General features: G+C 41.6%; 1 protein-coding gene across 4 annotated transcripts in view; it reads left to right on the plus strand.

Moving 5' to 3' along the window:
- Positions 1 to 21,158, plus strand: part of Trip4 (thyroid hormone receptor interactor 4) — a 61,674-nt gene that overhangs the window by 15,285 nt on the left and 25,231 nt on the right. For all 4 annotated transcript variants that reach the window (XM_028866424.2, XM_028866416.2, XM_028866407.2 and 1 more), the window contains exons 6-11: positions 1,012 to 1,141; positions 3,491 to 3,706; positions 10,432 to 10,537; positions 12,196 to 12,377; positions 15,677 to 15,801; positions 18,505 to 18,596. In XM_028866424.2, the coding sequence (XP_028722257.1) occupies positions 1,012 to 1,141; positions 3,491 to 3,706; positions 10,432 to 10,537; positions 12,196 to 12,377; positions 15,677 to 15,801; positions 18,505 to 18,596 (851 nt within the window). The remainder of the gene's footprint in view (positions 1 to 1,011; positions 1,142 to 3,490; positions 3,707 to 10,431; positions 10,538 to 12,195; positions 12,378 to 15,676; positions 15,802 to 18,504; positions 18,597 to 21,158) is intronic.

Consider the following 21,158-nt stretch of genomic DNA (forward strand, 5'->3'; position numbering starts at 1 on the left):
TTGTGTTTTATATTTGAGAACATCTGACAAAAATAGTTAAGGACCTTTTTGTTAGGGTGACACATACCTGAAGTATTATATTTGGGAGACTGAGGCAGGCGGATTGTTGGAGTTTGAGAGTTTCAGACTATCCTGGATAACACAGCAAAACTCTTACCTACTAAAAAATAAAAATAAAACAAAATTGAGCTGGTGAGATAGCCCAGCATGTAAAGGCACCCTCTGCTGAGAAAACTGACTCCCACAAGTTGTTCTCTGCCTTCCATGTGTGCTTCATGGCTGGTACACAGACAGACAGACAGACACACACACACACAACCCCACACAAAACAAATAAAATATAAAAAGAAAAAAGTTAAGCTAGGCATGGTGGTGCAAATAAACCTATAACGACAGCATTCTGGAGTCTGTGGAAGGAGCATGGCATGTGTGAAACCGCCTGGGACACATAGTGAACTGAATACATGCTAGACTGTTTTTAAAGACATTTTTTTTGGCCTCTTTGAGAACCCCTTTACTTTTTTTTTTCTTCGGAGAGATAAGATCTCATGTAGCCCAAGCTACTCTTTTTTGTTGTGGTTGTTGTTGTTGTTTTGGGTTTTTGTGGGGGTTTTTGTTGTTATTGTTTTTGTTTTGTTTTTTGTTTGTTTTTGATTTTCAAGACAGGGTTTCTCTGTGTACCCCTGACTGTCCTGGAACTCACTCTGTAGACCAGGCTGGCTTCAAATTCACTGGGATTAAAGGTGTGTGCCAAGACCACCTCGGTAAATTTCTTTAAAGAAGAATAAACCAAACATACTTTTTTTTTTTTTTTTTTCTTGACAAACTGTTAGTATCAGATACCACTTGATGTTGGTTGGGTCTGACCTTAAATGTTTCCATTTCATTAAATGCTTCAGATCATCAGGCTGGAACTAGATCTGCAAATATTTTGTTCATTGCTGCACAACAATACAACAAATTTGTTCTGTGAGAGAGCTGAAACTATTTGTTTTTCTTATTGAATTTCAGGGGCAGAAAATTCTGGAAAGGTGGACATCTCTACCAAGGACCTTCTTCCTCATCAAGAATCTCGAATTAAGTCTGGTTTGGAGAAGGCTATCAAGCACAAAGAAAAGCTGCTAGAGTTCGACAGAACTAGGTATTGTGGGCTAGACTAACGTGCTAAGACAGAAACTCACCCATAGATTCCCACCATTCGGAGGGCTGGAGAGTCAGTTCACAAGCTAAGAGCATTTGTTGCTCTTGCAGAGACCCAGGTTCAATTTCCAGCACCTGTGTGGCAGCTCTCACTCATCTGTAGCTCCAGTCCCTGAGAGATGCCCTCTTCTGACGCCTACAGACACTCGGCAGTCACTCACAAAGAGCACACACATACATGCGGGCAAAGCACACAAAAAGTCATAAAATAAATACTGCTTTGATACTTGATACCTTCTTGGAGTGGAGTGTGAAAGGGCTCATAACAAAGAAGAGCTAGCTGTATTGGGGGGTTTTATGGCATCTTGGCTTTTGTTTTTGTTTGTTAGGGTTTCACTCTGTGGACCTGGCTGGACTAGAACTCACTCTGTAGAGCAGTGTGGCATCCAACTCAGAGATCTGCCTGCTTCTGCCTCCCAAGTGCTAGGATTAGACACCACACCTGTCTCTTCTAAATCTTTTTTTTTTTTAAACATTCTGCACAAAGAACTTACAGATCACATTTATTTATTTAGTGACAAATTATCTAGTTGTTGGGTAAAAAATTTTGAAGACTATATTTTCAAACCAAAGAGCAGCTATGTTAAGTAAACCATGTATATTGCAGAACAGTATAAATATTACACAGAGAGCACACAGATTTTTGTGCTAAAGACAAAATTGAAGAAAGTTTAAATTAAGCAAAAACCAAGCCAGGCATATTGGTGTACGCCTCTAATCACAGCACTTGGGAGACAGAAGCAGACAGACAGATCTCTGTGAGTTAACACCAGCATCATCTATAGAGTGAGTTCCAGGGCAGCCAGGACTACATAGTGAGACCCTGTCTCAAGAAAAAAATAATTATCAAAAACTTCAGGTAATAAATATTTAAGATTTTCTGGTTTAATAGAGGTTTTTTTTTTGTTATTGTTTTTGCTTGTTTTGTTTTTTTAAATAAGGACTAGGGTCTCCATGCATTAGACTTTTGTAAAAATAAAATCCTGGCAGACACGAGCTGCATTCTTTCTACTTAATCCAGAGCCCCAGAATGTATTAAGCACATCTGTGAACAATGTCAATTCCTTAAACTCCCAGTACAACCCTCCAGATGCTGACTGTTACACACTCTTTGAAACCACACTGAACCAAGACCCTATGCTAGAGAAGGCACTGGAACATGCCTGGAGACTTTATTCATGAATTCAGCAAATATTTATTGAAATTGTATTTCTAGCTCTAGGAAGAGCCCGACAGACTTCTGAACCCTTGCCTCAAAGAGCTCACTCTCTAGAGCAGGGCTGCCCAGCTCTTACTCAGTTATTGCCAGCCTTTAATTCACCATACAAGAGATGCTGAGACTAATTTCCTCTGTCAGGGCAAATACAATCTTTTTAAATTTTATTAGTGGGGAGCGGAGATGGGCGCACATCAGATTGTGTCAAGGCCCGTACCAAATCTTTCAATACAAAATCATTTTGTACCCTGAATATGAATATAATTTAAATGTCTTCCTTATGCTTATGTGTGTCAATAATTAGTCATTATGGAGAAACGCGGTCTTAACTAGGTTTATGGTTTTGGTGTATTCATTTTCTGTGAGCTCCAGGTTTATTTTCTATACAATGATAGGAGGGTTAAGTTGTCAGAATTCCAGCCATCAAGTTTCTTATCATTATAATCTTAGAACTTGGGCGTGTATTAATGAAGAACTAGAGTGAGGAGGAGGGATGTGGAAACTGTTACAGTAACAGATGAATAAAATACCCTAAGTGTTAATAATTAAGCCATAGGATTGAGATTTCAATGCAAACATCAGCAGACAGATGGGTCTATAGTAATAAACCAGACCCTAATGAATTGTAGATGGGGTAGAATATTGAGTAAGTTACTGGAATAACAACTGGTATTGGACAAAACCAAGGTACATCCCAGTCATCAGGTGTAACCTTTGATCCACAGCCTGGAGGGCTGGAGCTTGAATGGAAGGGTGTGTAAAAGGTTGGGCTTGTCGGAAAGGAAGGACAGTGAATTATGATGGTATGTCTTCCACTGCCTGAGGCTGATTAGTTCTAGGAGCAGAACTGAACCTTGCAGTAGACATAAGATAGACATTGTAGCTTCAAGTCAGGAAGAGCTTAGCCTGATTTTAGAACATTCTGGCCTTTCATAGTTGATATGGGAGCCTCCACAATAGCAAAAGTTAAGTGGTAATTAGTCCATATTTGTCAACCCATGACCTACTTGCTATGTGTGTGTGTGTGTGTGTGTGTGTGTGTGTGTGTTTTCTTTCCACCTTTTTCCTGCTCAGTATCCGAAGGACCCAAGTCATTGATGATGAGTCAGATTACTTTGCCAGTGATTCTAACCAGTGGCTGTCCAAAGTTGAGCGAGAAGCCCTGCAGAAACGAGAGGAGGAGCTGAGAGAACTCCGACATGCCTCACGGCTCTCTAAGAAAGTCACCATTGACTTTGCAGGGCGGAAGATCCTAGAAGATGAAAATCCACTAGCTGAGTATCACAGTAGGTAAGTGGGAGGCCTCCGGGGGGTTGGGGGGAGCTGAGAACAGGGGCAGTCTGACTGTGAAGGGTTTCCCTCTAATGAATCTGGTGTTTGGTTTATTTAAAAAATTATGATGCCCGGGTGTTGGTGGAAGCACCTTTAATCCTAGCACTTGGGAGCAGAGGCAGGTGGATCTCTATGAGTTTGAGGCCAGCCTGGTCTACAGAGTTCCAGAGCTACACAGCCAAAGCTACACAAAAAAGAAACCCTGCCTTAGAAAAAAAAAAAAAACCAACAACAAAAAACAAATAATAATAATGATAATGATGATGACAGCCCAATGTGTAAAGCTCTTGCTGCCCAGTCTTAGGGCCGGAGTTCACATCCTCACAACCTGTGTGAAGCCATTGTGCAGTACCACATGTCTGTCATCTCATTATTCCAATGGCAACATAGACAGAGATAGAATTGCCAGAAGCTCACGGGCCAGTTAACCTGGTGTGTGCAATGACAAACAGCAAAGAAAACTTGTCTCAACCAGGGCAGAAGGTGAGGATCAACAACTCAGGTTGTTCACCGACCTCCATTATACGTACTATGACACATATCTGCCCATACTTTCACACATACATACATGCACCATCATACACATAAAGATAAAAATAAAGAAATAAAAATGATGGAGGGCCAACAAATTAGCTTGGCAGGTAAAGGTGCCTCCTTGCTAAGCCGATAACCTGAGTTTGCTCTATGAGACCCATATGGTAGAGGGAGGGAGCCAGCTCTGCAAGTTGTCCTCTGATCTTCACCCGCATGCTATGGCACATGCATGCATGCACATTCTCACACACAAAATAAAATTTAAAAAATGCTAATGATGGTGGGCTAGAAATATATTTCAGGTGTATAACTTGTCTAACATGCACAAGGCCATAGATCAACCCAGGTACCATACACATACCCAAATAATTTTATAATGATGGAGTTGTGTATGACGGCATATGCTTGTAACCATGGTACTTGAGAGACTAAAGACACAGGATACATAGTATAAGGCTAGTCTGGGCTACATACTGAGTTCCAGATCAATCTGAGCTATATAGCAAGACCCTGTTTCACAAATAAAAAAAACAAAAATAATAAACCCGAGCATTACAAAAAAGTAAATAAAATGTTTAAGGCTGGGATGGTAGCAAAGTGGTATAGCACTTGCCTAGTATCCTTAAGCCCCAGGGTTTGTTCCCCAGCACTTCAAAAAATAAAAATATAATATAAAATAATAATTGCTAATTTAGAAAGGAAAATATACAGAGTAGCTAAGGATTTTCAAAATGAAGCATGGAATTAGGCACAGTGGTGCAGATACATAATCCTAGTGCTTTAAGAAGATGAGACAAGATCAAGAGTTCAAGGTCAAGTAGTGAGTTTGAGGCTAGCCTGGGCTATGTGTTACTCTCTGATCAAAAACAAAGACCTAAAAGAAAACAACACCTCCAAAAAAGCACAGTTTAGGCAATAGATAAATCAATAAGGTGTTCCCAAGTGATGGCTTAGTTGGTAAAGTGCTTGATGAACAAGGAAAAGGATCTGAGTTTGTTCCCTAGATCCTGTATAAAAAAGCTGGGCATGGTGGCACTCCTGTAATCCCAGAGCTGTGTAGGCAGAGACAGGAGGGCACTTTAAACTCCCAATCTAGTCAAATAGGCAGGTTCCAGGTTCAGTGGGAAACCCTGTCTCAAAAAATAAGGTGGAGAGTAATTGAGGACAATGGCCCACATTGACCTCTGGCCTTTACATGCACATGCTCATTTGCAAGTGTGCATACACGTATATACACACAGAATATTTCAATGAAATGTATGATCCAGAAAGAAACTAATATGTCTACTTTGTGTATTTGTGCTTCTCTGTGTGCAGATATGTGTGTGAAATTGATAATGACTAAAATTAACATTGGCTTGGGACAAGAGTGTAGCTCAATGGTAGATCACTTATGTAATGTGGGTAAGACCATCATTCATTCCTTAGCTGTACACATGCAGAGAAATAATAAATCAATGAAAATGAAGCTAACATTTTAAGCTGTAAGGAAAGAATTTAATATATGATGTTGAGATGATTAACACCACTTTGGAAAAATGGTAGGTTAGATCTCTCCCAAACTACATGGTAATAGTAAGCTAGACGAAATCAGTGGATTTAGTGGGACATGGTAGTACACACTCGTAATCTCAGCACTCAGAAGGCAGAGTAGGAGGATCCCACCAGGCCAGCCTGGGCTACATAGCAAAGCCTTGTCTCAAAGAATAAAAATAAGGGCTGGGTGGTGATGGCACCAGTAGGTGGATCTCTGTGAGTTTGAGGACAGCCTGGTTTACAGAGTGAGTTCCAGGACAACCAGAGCTACAGAGAAATCCTGTCTTGAAGAAGAAAATGAAAGTATATACACAAAACAAACAAACAAAACTCTGTTTTATAAGTGTATATGTATTGGCTTATCAAATTTGGTTAATTTTTAAAAATTGGGAGAGCCAGTGAGATGAATTGGTGGAGCCAGTGAGATGGATTGGTGGAGCCAGTGAGATGGATTGGTGGAGCCAGTGAGGTGGATTGGTGGAGCCAGTGAGGTGGATTGGTGGGGCCAGTGAGGTGGATTGGTGGGGCCAGTGAGGTGGATTGGTGGGGCCAGTGAGGTGGATTGGTGGAGCCAGTGAGATGGATTGGTGGAGCCAGTGAGATGGCTTAGCTAGAAAAGGCACTTGTCATTCAAGTCTAATAACCTGAGTTCAATTTCCAGAACCCAGAGCCAACAGTGACAGGAGAAAACTGAGTCCCAAAAGTTATCTTCTGACCTCTTCAAATTTGCCATGGCACACACATCCTCACACTCTCACATATATATCACATAGATACACACGCACACATGTACACACCCAGAAATTTTTAAAATTTAAAAATATTTGGTCTTGATGAAATGTAACAATTTACTCTGTTTTTCCTCTTTGAACTTTGAAATTAATACACTAGAAAAAATGAATTCCCTCCCCGCTTTGGAATGTGGTATTAATATAGTATAATTATTGGTTTAGAAAGTTATTCAGATAATGTTCTTCTCCAACTCCTTTTAAGAAATCTCTCCATTGCCAGGCAGTGGTGTTGTACACCTTTAATCCCAGCACTAGGGAGGCAGAGTCAGGCGAATCTTTGGGTTCAAGGCCAGCCTAGTCTACAGAGCAAGTTCTGGGACAGCCAGGGTTACACAGAGAAACCCTGTCTCGAAAAACAAAGGGAAACCTCTCCATCCTCAAGTTTTGTACTAGTAAGAAAATGTACTTTTATTTTGTGCTTGCATGCGTTATGTGCACCACATGCACACTTGGTGTCTACAGAGGCCAGAAGAGGGCATTGGATCCCCTACAGCTGGGGTTACAGGTGTCAAACTCCATGCAGGTGTTGGGGACCAACACAGGTCATACGTAAAAGCAGAAAGTGCTCTTAACCTCTGTGCCATCTGTCATGTCCCTGTTGTTTTGAGACTGGGATTTACAGTGTAACCCAACCTGACTTGGACCTTACTATGTAGCCTTGACTGGCTTCAAACTGACGCTGAACCTCCTGCCTCAGTTTCCTAAGATTATAGGTGTGTAACACCATGCCCAGTTTCAGTTTTGTTATGTTTATTTTGTTGGGTTTGGGGGTTTTGTTAGTTTTTTGTTTTATTTTGTTTGTTTGTGACAGGGTCTCAAGAAGTCTAGGCCACATTGTTTGCCAAAGTATCACAAGAATGATCTCTAGGTCACTTACTAATATTCTTTCCCCTTTGAAACCTCTTGATCTGGGCTGTCATAATCTACATCATTCTTCTTTTGTTTTTTGAGCTAAGGCTCGAACCCAGTGCCTTGGGCTTGCTAGGCAAGCACTCTACCACTGAGCTAAATCCCCAACCCAATCTACATCATTCTTAACCATTGAGCCATCTCTCTAGTCCCCTCAATCTACATCATTCTTAGCACCACTGTCTTCCATGCTTCTACTAGGAGCCTTAGTTAAAGCGTTCAACTACTTTTCTAGTCCAAAGTCCCAAAGTCTTCCATATTCCTACAACCAACAGCATGATTAGGCCTATCACAGCAATACCCACTCCTGCTACCAACTTCTGTCTCAGTCACTGTTCTACGGCTGTGAAGAGACACCATGACCAAGGCGCTCTTACAAAAGAAGACATTGAATTGGGGGCTTGCTTACAGTGTCAGAGGCTTAGTTCATTATTATCATAGTGGGGAGCAGGGCTACATAAAGGTAGGCATGGTGCTGGAGCAGTAGCTGAGAGCTACATCCTGATCCACAGGCAAAGAGAGAGAGAGACTGGGCCTGGCATGACTTGAAACCTCAAAGCCCATGAGGATCAGACAAAGGACAGATCTCCTATAATTGGAGTAAGACAGTTGTTAGCCACCATGTATAACTAACACCAGAGGGAGCCTGGGTCCTTTGGAAGAGCAATCAGTCCCCTTAACTGCTAAGCTCTTTCTCCAGTTCCATATAACAATTTTCTGACAAATATATTTTTATTTGAATTCATGATTAAGCTCAATCTTTTCTATTAGTTGACGCTTTGCATTATGTGGTGCTTCAGAATTATCACCATCACTCAAAAATGTTTGGTAAGCATTCAGCAGGCCTATGGAATACAGCAGTAAGTAAAGCATGGCAGTGGAATGGATTAAAAAACCTTCTCGGGAAGCGGAAGGCTGAGGGGAGAGACACTGCAGCCACCGCCAGGAGAAGCAGCATGTGAAGACGCCAGTAAGCCACCAGCCACGTGGCAAGGTAAAAAGAGACCACTCTGGAGTTCAAAGGACAGAACTCTTGCCTGGTGACCGGGAAAACCTGGCTATTCAGACCCGGGGTGGTCCAGAAAAGCATGAAGTGACTGGCTGGGTGCTGGTGTCTCTCTGAGTAAGGAAGATGCTGGAGAATATGAGTGCAAGCATCCAACTCCAAGGACAGGCTTCAGCGTCAGCCAAAATTACAGTGGTTGATGCCTTACATGAAATACCAGTGAAAAAAGGTCAAGGTGCTCAGCTATAAACCTGCAGAATACATTAGCCTATGTAGCTAAAAGTGCTTACTAACCCTCTTCTTGCCTGACAAGTTTCTTCTAACCTAATCCACTAACACTCTATTATTACATCCAGCTGATTTTTCATGGAGAACTCAAAGATAACACATCAAGACTATCTACAAAAATGTATTGTTTATTTACAAAAAAGCATGCATAGCTTTAAACAAAACAAATAAAATTCTTATCACAACAGTAAAAAAAAAAAAAAAAACCCTTCTCTGGGTCAGGGTATTCCTCCTTCCAGGGTATGATCTCTTTTGATCTATAGTCAGGCACATTATCCATTGAGCCACTGGCCTGCAGAGGTATGATGTCTTTTTGTTTTGGGTTTGTTTGTTTGTTTGTTTTTTGAGACAGGGTTTCTCTGTGTAGCTTTGCACCTTTCCTGGAACTCACTCTGTAGTCCAGGTTGGCCTCGAACTCACAGAGATCCACCTGCCTCTGCCTCCCGAGTGCTGGGATTAAAGGCGTGCACCACCACCGCCCGGCTTGTTTGGTTTTTTGAGACAGGGTCTCACTCTGTAGTCCTGATTGTCCTGGAACTATGTCACTATGTAGAACAGGCTATCCTGGGACTCAGAGAGATCTGCCTGCCTGAGATCCTGATTAAAGGAGTAAGCCAGTACTCCTGGAAAGGGGTGTGCTGTCTTAAGAGCCAGAAGATTCCTCAGTCTCTGTCCTTCTCTGCCTCTGTCTCTCTTTCTGTGCGTGTGCGTGTGTGTGTGTGTGTGTGTGTGTGTGTGTGTGTGTGTGTGTGTAGTGATTATTCACACAGTACATGTGAAGTTTCACTACAAAACTTTAGAAAAAGAAGGAAGCACTGTGTGTTGGACAAGTAAGGGTCCTCTTTAAAACTTGTGAATGTTGGAACTAGAGAAATGTCTCAGTGGGCAAGAGCCTGTGCTGTGCTTGCCGAAGACCCAAGTGCAGCTTTCAGCACTCTCCGTGGGTGGCTCACCACCACCTGTGACTCCAGCTCAGGAAATCCAATGCCTTTGGTTTCACATGGCATTCACATGGACATATTTACACACAGACACACAAATATATACATTGTTTTGGGGGTTTTGTTTGTTTGAGACAGGATCTCTTCTATGTAGTTCTGGCTGTCCTGGAACTCACTATGTAGACCAGGCTGGCCTCAAATTCACAGAAATCCACTTGCCTCTGCCTCCCTAGGTCTGAGAATAACGGCTTGCACCACCACATCCAGCAATACATAGATCTTAAAAAAGAACAGAAACAGAACCTTTTGTGTCTTGAAGCGAGAATAAAGTCCAGATTAGCATGGAGGAGAGGAAAGGGGACTCCAGTAGGCAGAATAACTATGGTTCATTTAGTAGATGAGTTGTAGAATCCTCTGGGTTAGGCTATTGCTAGACACCTTTTCTAATCTTAGCATGATGTTGATCTTGTTAAGTAGATGAATGAGTAATGTGCCCTATCTATTTTCCTTAGAATTCTTGGTATAAAGAGAAAGAAGGTGGAGTTGGGAGCAGGGAAGGTTGTGCATGTCTACAAATAAAACTTTCAATTTCAATTTATTACTACTAAAAGGTTGCATGTGGTAACTGTGAGCATAGAAGATGACCAGTTATTGCCTCCTTTTGGTTTGTTATCACAGACTAGATGAGACAATACAGGCCATTGCCAATGGAACTTTGGATAGATCCTCTGAAGAGCCTTTGGGAGTGTTGGTAAATCCCAACCTGTACCAGAGTCCTCCCCAGGTTAGTGAATGTTTCCTCTGACTGATAATGAGACAAATAGTTCTCCTTTCAAGCATATCTGTTTCATAGGCCCTTAGATACCAATTTCCTCTCAACATGCCCTTCAACACTTAACCTTGCCCAATATTTTTCTAATTTTTATCAAAACATTTCTGATAAGATGCTTTGTGTTATCTTCTGAATATTGTCATTTAAATGTTTTTATGGAGTCTGGTATATTTTTGTGTGTTTTTAGGTATGGTATATGCAACTGTATATGTTTGTTTGCATGTGTAGGGCTGATGTGTATGTGCATAACGTGTGTATATGTGTGTGGAAGCCAGAAGCAGACATTGGGTACCTTCCTTATCACTTCCTACCTTACATCTTGAGATAGTACATAGTGAATGTGTTTTTAGGGCCTGGGAGTATACTCAGTATAGCTCAGTAGTAGAGTGCTTGGCTATGTATGAGGTCCTCAGTTTAATCTTTAGCACTGGTTGAGGGAAAGGATTTTAGAGCCTTTGTCTTCTTGCTTTGGAAGAAGTACTAGCCATCCTTTTTTATTGTCACAACTTGTTAGTCTCCTACAATTGCCTGTGCCCTCCAATTAAAATACCTGTAATTCTCTGTTCCCCTTTATAGGGTGAGAGCCTTGTTTACAGCAGTGCTCCACCTTTTTTTTAGGGCACCAGTCATTCATTTCAGAGTAATAGACTAGTTCATACAGTCAGGGGTTGGAACTGCTGCTCCAACAGCATCTGTTGAGCTTTTTATGGTACCAGTATGAGACTCTGAAGTGTCTCATGAGGAGTTATGGACCAAAATGTTGACCCTGTTGGAAAATTATCCAGAATCAAACATAGATCATTAATAAGTACAAAGTGGAAATAATTACAAGTCTTTTATCCTGGTCATTATGTATTTTCTAGAAGAAGGTAGAATTGTAGAGACTTCAGCATTATATCTATCCTTTAAGATGGGACATGTGGGTGAGGATGGTGGTTCAGCAGATAAAGGTGCTTGACTCTTCGCCTGAGGACCTGAGAATACTAATTCCATAGGTTGTCCTATGGCTTCCACATGGGTGCTGTGGCGTGCATAACCCATTCTGTCCCCAAAATGCATGAATGAAATGTAATTTGGAAAAAAACAAAAAACAATAGCTTAGTGTGGCGATTCCACCTTTAGTCTTAGCACTTGGGCTAACAGATCTCTGAGTTCAAGGCCAACCTGGTCTACATAGTATGTTCCAGGTAAGGTGGAGTTACATAGTGAGACTCTATCTTAAAAAACAAACAAAATGCTGCAACCTTGTTGCCATGTTTGGTACTCCTAAGAATTTATAACATCTCTATACTTTTTGTTCTTATTTAGAAATGAGATCAATTTAAAAAAAAAAAAAAAAGAAAGAAAGCTCCCAGAACAATGGCATAAACCTGTAATCCCAACATTTGGGAGAATGCATCAAGAGAATCAGGAATTCAGGGTCATTCTCTGCCACATATCAAGTTTAAAGCAAGCCTAGAACTTGAAACCTTTTCTGGAAAAAAAAAAAAAAAGAAAGTGACACTCCTGTGACTCCTTTTTACCAGCATTAGTCGCTTTGGTTCACCCTCCCTAAGTTTCCTCCCTTGTCAGCACAACTGTTTCTGTTTTGTGTGTTCTTTCCTATGCAGTGGGTAGACAACACTGGCTCAGCCCCACAGAAGAGGACCCCACTCTCAGCAGGACTAGAGCACAGTTTATATCAGCACCAGTTGCGAATCCAGGACCAGGAATTCCAGGAAGGCTTTGATGGTGGCTGGTGTCTCTCTATGCATCAGCCTTGGGCTTCTCTCCTTGTCAGAGGGATTAAAAGGTAAGAATTGAAGTTCTTAGGGCTAGTGGTTAAGAGCTCTGGCTATTCTTCGAGAGGTCCTGAGTTCAATTCCCAGCAACTACATGATGGCACACAGCCATCTATAATTCGATCTGGTGCCCTCTTCTGGCATGAAGTCATACATCAGACAGAGCACTGTATACATTTTTTTAAAAAGTTTTTAAAAAAAGAGTTGGAATTCTTACCTTTTCAAAATAATTGAAAGTCAAAGTCTTAGAGTGATAGACGTTTGACTTAGAATTGTGAATTGGTGCTCCTTTGTACCAGTCTGCTGGAGACTTAGATATTGTTCAATGCATATAACTCTAAACATGGCTAAGTATGGTCACACAGCAGGGTAGTGGTGGTGCTAGGATGTGCGCGACCACCACCCAGCTTACTGTGTTTCTTCTTAATTCATATTTAAACTCCCCTTTTCTTCACTTGTATACATGGAAATAGAAGGTTGTAAAAATGAAAGATAGCCGGTGGTGGTGGCACACGCCTTTAGTCCCAGCACTTGGGAGGCAGAAGCAGGCAGATCTCTGTGAGTTCAAGGCCAGCCTGGTCTACAGAGTGAGTTCCAGGAAAGGCCCAAAGCTACACAGAGAAAGCCTGTCTCATAAAAACAAAAAAAAGTGAAAGATAGCTAGAAAGAGATCATATATAATCTTACTCCCTAGAAACAGCTGCTGTTAGTGCTTTGGAATTTTCTTTTCTCTTTTTCTTTTTCTTTTCCTTTTTCTTTTTTTTTTTCTTTTTTGATGTGGTTTCTCTACAGAGCCCTTACTGTGCTGGAACTTACTATGTAGACCAGGCTGTCCTTGAACTGGAATCCAGAGATCTGCCTGCTTCTGCCTCCAGAGTATTGGGATTAAAGGTGTGCCACCATGCCTGACTTGGAATGTTTATTTCCATTGTTTTCCTATGTGAATCAATACTTAGTGAGATCATGTTATATATTTTGTTTGGGTTTTTTTATTTCATTTATCATTTATATTGTGTGCTCATTTTTCCCTTCCTCTTCTAGAATTTTATATGCTGGCAATGTCCTAATATTTACATGTTATTTGTTTACTGATATGTATGTATATATTATATATGTATACATATATTAATGTATATATTAGTTATATATGTTAGTACATACTTCTTTTGAAATAGGGTTTTAGTTTCTAAAGGAGTAGTTGTGAATCCCAGGCTAGTACTTTACAGTTCACAAATGAAGACACTGAGGCAGGCAAAGGTAAGCTAGATGCTCTTACTTACAGAACCAGACTTCGGGTTTTCAGTGTTCCCGCACTCTTCTGTTTCGGCTGCAGTTGTTCTCTATTTAGAAATGGTCATTTGTGGGTGTTGTTAACGTCTTCCCTCCTTGGTTCACTAAGGTGCACCAGGCACTTTCCTCCCCTGAAAGTCATGCTTTCTTGCTTTGGCTCTGTTGCTTGACAGTCGGTCCATGTGTACAATGCTGTCAGTACAGAGAAGCATGAGTCTGCTCCTCTTTATGACAGCCAAGCCCTCAGATGTCTGTTCTCATTCACTTCCTGTTTGCTTTCGTCCTTTTCCCATGTAGGAGATGGAACAGCATACACTCCTCAGCTTTGGGAGTCTGAATGCTTGCGTTCTCTCCTGGTTTGGGTCTGTTATGTGTCTTTTCTCACACAAAAGAACAGGATGAACAGCATCTGTCACATAATCACTAACCCTCTGGGAGTCAGTGGGTGGTTCTTTCATGCTTGTGGGGCCATTTTCCCAGTACTCCAGGTTATTTGGCCAGAGGGAAAACATACATTTCTTCATTCCCTGTAATGATCACTCACAGTGTATCTGACATTCTTAATTCATCTATATTGGAACACTAAGAATATGAAAAATTCATAGCCCTATTTCCTGTTTTAAGAATGTGACTGGGGCCTGGTGGTGGTGGTGGTGGTGGTGGTGGTGGTGGTGGTGGTGGTAGTGGTGGTGGTGATGATGATGATGATGATGATGATGGTGCACACCTTTAATCCCAGTACTCGGGAGGTAGAGGCAGGTGGATCTCTGGTGTACAGACCAAGTTCCAGGACAGCCAGAGGTGTTACACAGAGAAACCCTGTCTTGAAAAACCAAACCCTACCCCCCACACCTCCAAAAAAGAATGAGATTGGGGTAAAGATGCTTGTTACCAAGCCTGGCAAACTGAGTTTGATCCCCCAGAGCCCACATGGTAGAAGAAAACCTGCTCCCCAAAGTTGTCCTCTGACCTCCATTTGTGCCTGTACATATACATATATGCACTTAAATAAATACATGTCTTTACAAAAAAAGAGAGAGTGCTGTAGAGATGGTTCAGTGGTTACGGGCCCTTGATGTACTTCTGGATGACCCAAGATAAGATCCCAGAACAAATGTCAGATGGCTCAGAACCCTTTGTTGGATCTGATCTTTCTTGGGTCTCTGAGGACATATGTGACATATATACATGGAGATATACGGACATATACATAGTGTCTAGGGACTCACTAGATACACTGCCTAGCCAGGAATTCACTCTGTAGACCAGGCTGGCCTCAGACTCACAGAGATCCTCCTGTTTCTGTCTCTCAAGTGCTGGGATTAATGGTGTGAGCCACCACACCTGGCCCCTGACACTAAGTTTGATCCCCAGAACTCATAATGGAAGGAGAGAAGCAACTTCTCCAAGTTGTCCTCTAGCCTCCATAAAAAAGCCGTGTGTCATATGTGCCCTCCCTACAAGTAAATAAATGTAATAACTTAATTATAAACTTGGGCTATAGAAATCCCAAGACAAGTAACAGTTGCGGATCTGAATTTCAGAGACCAGGTGACAAATAAGAGTTGAGAGAAATGACTAATGGTGGTGAAGTCAGGAGAGGTTAGCGGACAGAGTTCAGTTCAACTTTAAGGGGAAGGTATTGTGGGAGAAGTATTGCTCACAACAGAATCCCTCTTGGGGCTGGAGAGATGGCTTAGAGATTAAGAGCACTGACAGCTCTTCCAGAGGTCCTGAGTTCAATTACCAGCACCTACATGGTGGCTCACAATCATCTATAATGAGATCTAGTGCTCTCTTCTGGCATAAAGGTGTACATGCAGGCAGAACACTATAGATATAATAAATAAATAAATAAATCTTAAAAAAGAGAGAGAGAGAGAGAGAGAATCCCTCTTGATGAAGTATCTTCTTTAGATCTCTTGGTCCAGTTGGATAATTTGCCATAGGATTTGCTGTATATTATGGGATCTTCAAGGAAACTAGAATTTAGAGCCTTCCTATTAAATTTGTGTTTAAGGGTGGAGGGCAGATCCTGGTATACGGCTCACAGAGGAAGACTTTGGATAGCAGCCACCGGCAAAAAACCCTCCACTCAAGAAGTCTCAGAACTCCAGGCTACCTATTGTCTTCTTCGTGGGAAAGGTAACAGCCACATATGTACTCGGTTTTCAGTCTCCCTTTTTCCTGATTGATTGTTCATTCTCCTATTTCCTTCTTCCTTTGGCTTTTTCTTGTGTTAAAACCTCACATTTATCTATTAGTTTGATTTGGAGACAGGGTCTCTCAGTATAGCCCAGCTGCCATGGAACTCACTATGTAGTTAGGCTAATTCAAACTCAAGGTGGTTTTCTTGCCTCAGCCTCCCAAATTGTAGGATAAGAGGTATCAGCCTCCACGCTCAACTATTAGTGAGTTGAGCGATACGTCACAGATAGCTATTCAAAACATTAATTTCTCTAAAAATTCAAGACTGTGTATGGTGGGACATATCTTTAATCCCAGCACTTGGGAGGTAGAAGCAGATGGATCTCTCTTGAGTTTGAGGCCCATTTGGCCCTTGTAATGAGTTCCAGGCTAGAACTCCAGAGTTCCAGCCAGAACTCCATAGTGATACTCTATTTAAAAAATTTTTTAAATTAAAAATTAGAAAATGTAAATAAATATTTCACAAACCAAAAGAAATCAATCAACTAATCTTCATTTTTAAAAAATTTTAGTTATTTTATGAGTTTTGTCTGCTTGTAAATATGTGTGTGCAGTGCCCATGGAGACCAGAAGAGGGTGTTAGATTCCCTGGAACTGGAGTTGCCAATAGATGGTTGTGAGCTGTCGTGTGAGTGCTAGGAACTGAACCCAGGTCCTCAGGAAAAGCAGCCTTAATTACTCTTAAAAAAAAAAAGTGCTCTTAACTACTGCACCATTTATTCAATCCTTAATGGGAGATTATCTGTCTATCAATCTATCTATCTATCTATCTATCTATCTATCATCTGTCTGTCTGTCTATCTGTCTATCTATCTATCTATCTAGCTAGCTATCCATCTGTCTTTGAGACAGGGCCTTATGTATACCTTGGTTGGCCTGGAACTTGATATGTAGACTAGGCAGCCCTTGAACACGCATAGATCCACCTTCTTCTCCTCTTAAGTGCCGGGACTAAAGGTGTGAGCCTCCACACCCAGCCAACCAGCTAGTCTTAGTTGTGTAATCTGAGAAAACCTTCCAACTGTTTATTGTGGAAATAAAATAAGTGATGGGAGATAAAGTAAGAAAAAAACAAAAACAAAAACAAAAAAAAACCCACATAAGAATTTTGTGAGGCTGGAGAGATGGCTGGCTGTTAAGAGCTCCTTCCGCTTTTTGTAGGGGACCCATGCTGGGCAGCTCACAAGCGCCATAACTCCACCTTCAGTGGAATCTGACACCTCTGACTTAGGTGGGCACCTGCACTCATGTGCACATACCTGGACACATATGTACATATAATTCCAAGTAATAAAAATAATTCTTACTTTTAAAAGGAATTTTAGCTCTTGGGCACCTTGTGGTCCCTTCTATTCTGGCCCATACAGTTGTGAAGAGAAAAGGAAGATAGTTATAGAACCACCTTTGAAAGTTCTAAGAAACCATCTGATGCAGTCACAGTCAAAATGCATAGTCCTTAAAAACACATTTCTGGGGCTGGAGAGATAGCTCAGCAGTTAGGAGCACTGACTGCTTTTCTAGAGGACCTGGATTCAGTTCCCAGTACCCACATGACAGCTCACAGCTGTCTGTAACACCAGTTTCGGGGATCCTGCACCCTCACACAGACACACATGCAGGCAAAACACCAGTGCACATAACATAAAAATAAATTTAAAAAACAAACAAAACAAAGCCCCCATGTATACCTTTAACCCTAGGGAGAGACTGGTGCATCTCTGAGTTAGAGGCCAGCCTGGTCTATAGAGCTAGTTCTAAAATAGCCAAAGCTACATAGGGATACCCTGTCTCAAAAAAAAAAAAAAAAAAAAAAAAAAAAAAAAAAAAAAAAAAAAAAAAAAGAAAAGAAAAAGAAAAAAGATGACATTTATTCTTCTGTTTGTTTTTATCATACTTTTTATACTTTTATGTTGTTTTTTTTCTCATCACCTATAGCTGCTTTTCTTTTTTCCTAGAACACTGTATCTCCTGTTCTAGTTTTATTTCCTTGGCTGTGATAAAATTCTGTGACCCAAAGTAACTTAGAGAAGAAAGGGTTAAAGGTTTGTTTTAGCTCAGAATCCCAGGTTTTAGTGCATTATTTTAGGAAGCCATGGTGGTAGGAACTTGAAGCAAGTACTCCCCTCATAGCCACAGTGAAGGAGAGCCAGCCACATCTCAGCTGGCTCTTCCTCAGGTACCTTTCTCCACCCTCACATGACTCAGGACTCTTCTTAGAGAACAGAGCTGCTGGTGTTGACCGCCCGCCTCTCACTGAGACTCCTCCAGGACTGTGGGTTGTGTCGGTGGAGAGTCAAAGCTAACCATCACACCCCCGGACTCTAATCCCGTCCATTTGTGAGTATATTAGAGTTAAATTGCTCGGAATTAACTAGAGAGTCCTTGAACCTGATGTTATATGGAGGATTTTTTTAAAGTAAAAAAAGCTTCCAAATTTAGCATGTAAATAGTAAACTAAGCTAGTCACTCACTAGATTTTTGCTAAAATACAAGCAGTATGCCATACAAAAAACTTCACAGTTTTCCTTTGCTTCTCCAAATAGATGGAAAAGTTACATGTTCAGAATTCAAAGCAGATTCCTGAGTTCCAGGGTCACAGAAAAGGAAATTTGTCCAATCCTTTTGTTGTTTTCTATTTAGATTTGGAATTTCCGAATGACTATCCGTCAGGTTGTCTTCTGGGCTGTGTGGACCTAATTGATTGCTTGTCCCAGAAACAATTTCAGGAGCAGGTGAGTACTGAGTTCTTCTTGTGGGCAGACGTGTGTTTACTAGTGTGACAGGTTCTTGTCCTTTTATTTAATGGCTGCTGCCGTTTAAGCCACAGCTGCCCGAATCAGCAACTGCAGCTCCACCGCCCCCAGCAGCTGTGAGGCATCGAGGCCCGCAGCGGAGGGAGTCTGTTCCTCAGCTCCGACTCCTGCAAACAGGCTGAATAGCAAGTAGCTCACCTTCTCTCCTCCTCCTCCTCCAAAAAGCCCTCATGCTTCTCCTCACCCTCCTTATAAACCCTTCTCCACCTGGCTCCTCCCTACCACTTCCTGTCAGCTATCGCTGACTCAGCCTCCTGACTGCAGGTGAATTTTATTTCATCAAACACATCTTTGCATCATTAAACAAATGTTCCAGAGCATAAACAAATGTAACACACCTTGAAATAATAGTCTACAACAGGTTCTCGATCCTCATAGCAGACTATTCTGAAGAAAGTAAGGTGCTAGCAATTTAAACGGAAGAAAGGTCTCTCTCTGTCCCTCTCTTTCTTTTCTGAGAGACTTGTGACCCAGCTCAGGCTGGCTTCAAATTCACTGTCCTACTTTCTCTGCCTCCAAAGGAGTCTGCCATGTTGTATCCTGCTTTGTTTTGTTTTGAGCCATATCTCAGGCTGAACTGAAACTTACATAGACCCCTTGAACTTGTGGTTCTGCCTTGGAGCGCTGAGATTACAGGCATGCAACCACCAGCCCCAGCTTCAGGACAGACAATGTTTGAATGTACACTGGAGGGCGAATAGCAGTAGGTCAGAAACAGAAGCACTAGGAGTTGGCTTGGTTTCCAGTGCATGGGGAAGTAGCAGAGCTGCATTTCTAAAAACACTGTCACACAGTCCAGGAAAGGAAGTGTAAGGCCTTCATCCTTTCTTTACGCTTTGCTCTCTAGGTTGGGCAGAAGGGTGCACACCTATATCCCAGTGCTTCGGAGGCAGAGGCAGGCAGATTTCTGTCAGTTGGAGGCCAGATCTACATAGCAAGTTCCAGACCAGCCAGGGTTACAGAGTGAGGCTCTATCTCAAAAAACAAAACAAAGCAAAGCAAAAGTTCTTTAAATGAAGAAACTCTAAAGTAACACTTTTCATTTTGACTGGATGGTGGGTGTGGATAATCTGTTTTGGCTTATCCTGAAGCATTTCTTCAGACCATTGAACTCATGATAGGCAAGTGTGTTTGAACTTGGTTTGATTTGTGCCATGTTGGGTTATGTTTGTACAAGTGAACATACATATGTATTAAATTCTTTTAAATCTCTGAACATTAAATTGACACGCCACAAACATGTTGTGAACAGTAGGGGGCACCAAATAACTTTAACTTCACTGGGAAATTCCTCAAATGTAGAGTTTGGGCTCCGATTGGCAGGACTCAAAAAATGGCCAAATCCATCCTTGAAGCAGAAAAAGTCTTACAGACCATGTTGTTTTTCTGTTCTTTGAGCACTTAATTTAAGCATTTGGGCTTCTACTGCTGTGCCTAAGAAACGTACTTCTCCTTAGTTTGACTCAGTAAATCGTTTTTCCAGGTGTTTGCTGCCGCCTTTTCTTGCTGTGCTGGATGAACCCAGGGCTTCATGCATTCTAGTCAGATACCCCAACACTAAGCTATGCCCCCAGCCTCCCAAATGCTTCTTCCTTCTTTCCTTCCTTCCTTGCTTTCTTTTTGTCTTTCTGTCTTTTCAAAACAGCATCTCACTGTGTAGCCCTGACTGTCCTGGAACTCACTCTGTAGACCAGGCTGGCCTTGAACTCACAGAGATCCGCCTGCCTCTGACTCCTGAGTGTTGAGATTAGAGTCAAGTACCACTACACCAGCTCCCCCCATTTTTTTTTTTAAATTTACTGTTTTTAGCCACCTAACTCTCTCAATACTTCCCTTGCAGATTTTAGCCAGCAATTCTTATCTCCCTAGATTTCTTGATATTTTTGTCAGTTTTTTTTTTTTTTAAGATTTATTTATTTATTATGTATACAGTGTTCTGTCTGCATATACACTTGCAGGTCAGAAGAGGGCACCAGATCTCATTATGGATGGTTGTGAGCCACCATGTGGTTGCTGGGAATTGAACTCGTGACCTCTGGAAGAACAGCCAGTGCTCTTAACCTCTGAGCCATCTCTCCAGCCCCCATCAGTTTGTTTTTATTTTGGTTTGGTTTTGCCTTTGGGTTTGATTTTGAGACAAGATGTCACCATAGTAGCCTAGGCTGATCTTGAGCTTACAGTCTTCCTGCTTCAACCTCACAAGTGCTAGAATTAATTTTTTAGAGGTGGGTATTTTCTTTGTTTTTATTTTACGTGTCTGTGCACCACATCCAGGCAGTGCCCACAGAAACCAGGAGAGGGCACTGGAGCCAGAGATAATGCAATTGGAACTGGAGCTATAGTTGTGAGCTGCCAGGCAGGTGCTAGGAACTGAACCTGGGTCCTTTGGAACAACATCCAGTGTTCTTAACCATCTCTCCAGCTCCCCCAAGTGCTGGGATTATCGGTGGCCACCACCACACCTGGCCCGTCTTTCATTTT

The sequence above is a fragment of the Peromyscus leucopus genome, chromosome 7 (genome assembly GCF_004664715.2).
Source record: "Peromyscus leucopus breed LL Stock chromosome 7, UCI_PerLeu_2.1, whole genome shotgun sequence".
Classification (NCBI taxonomy): domain Eukaryota; kingdom Metazoa; phylum Chordata; class Mammalia; order Rodentia; family Cricetidae; genus Peromyscus; species Peromyscus leucopus.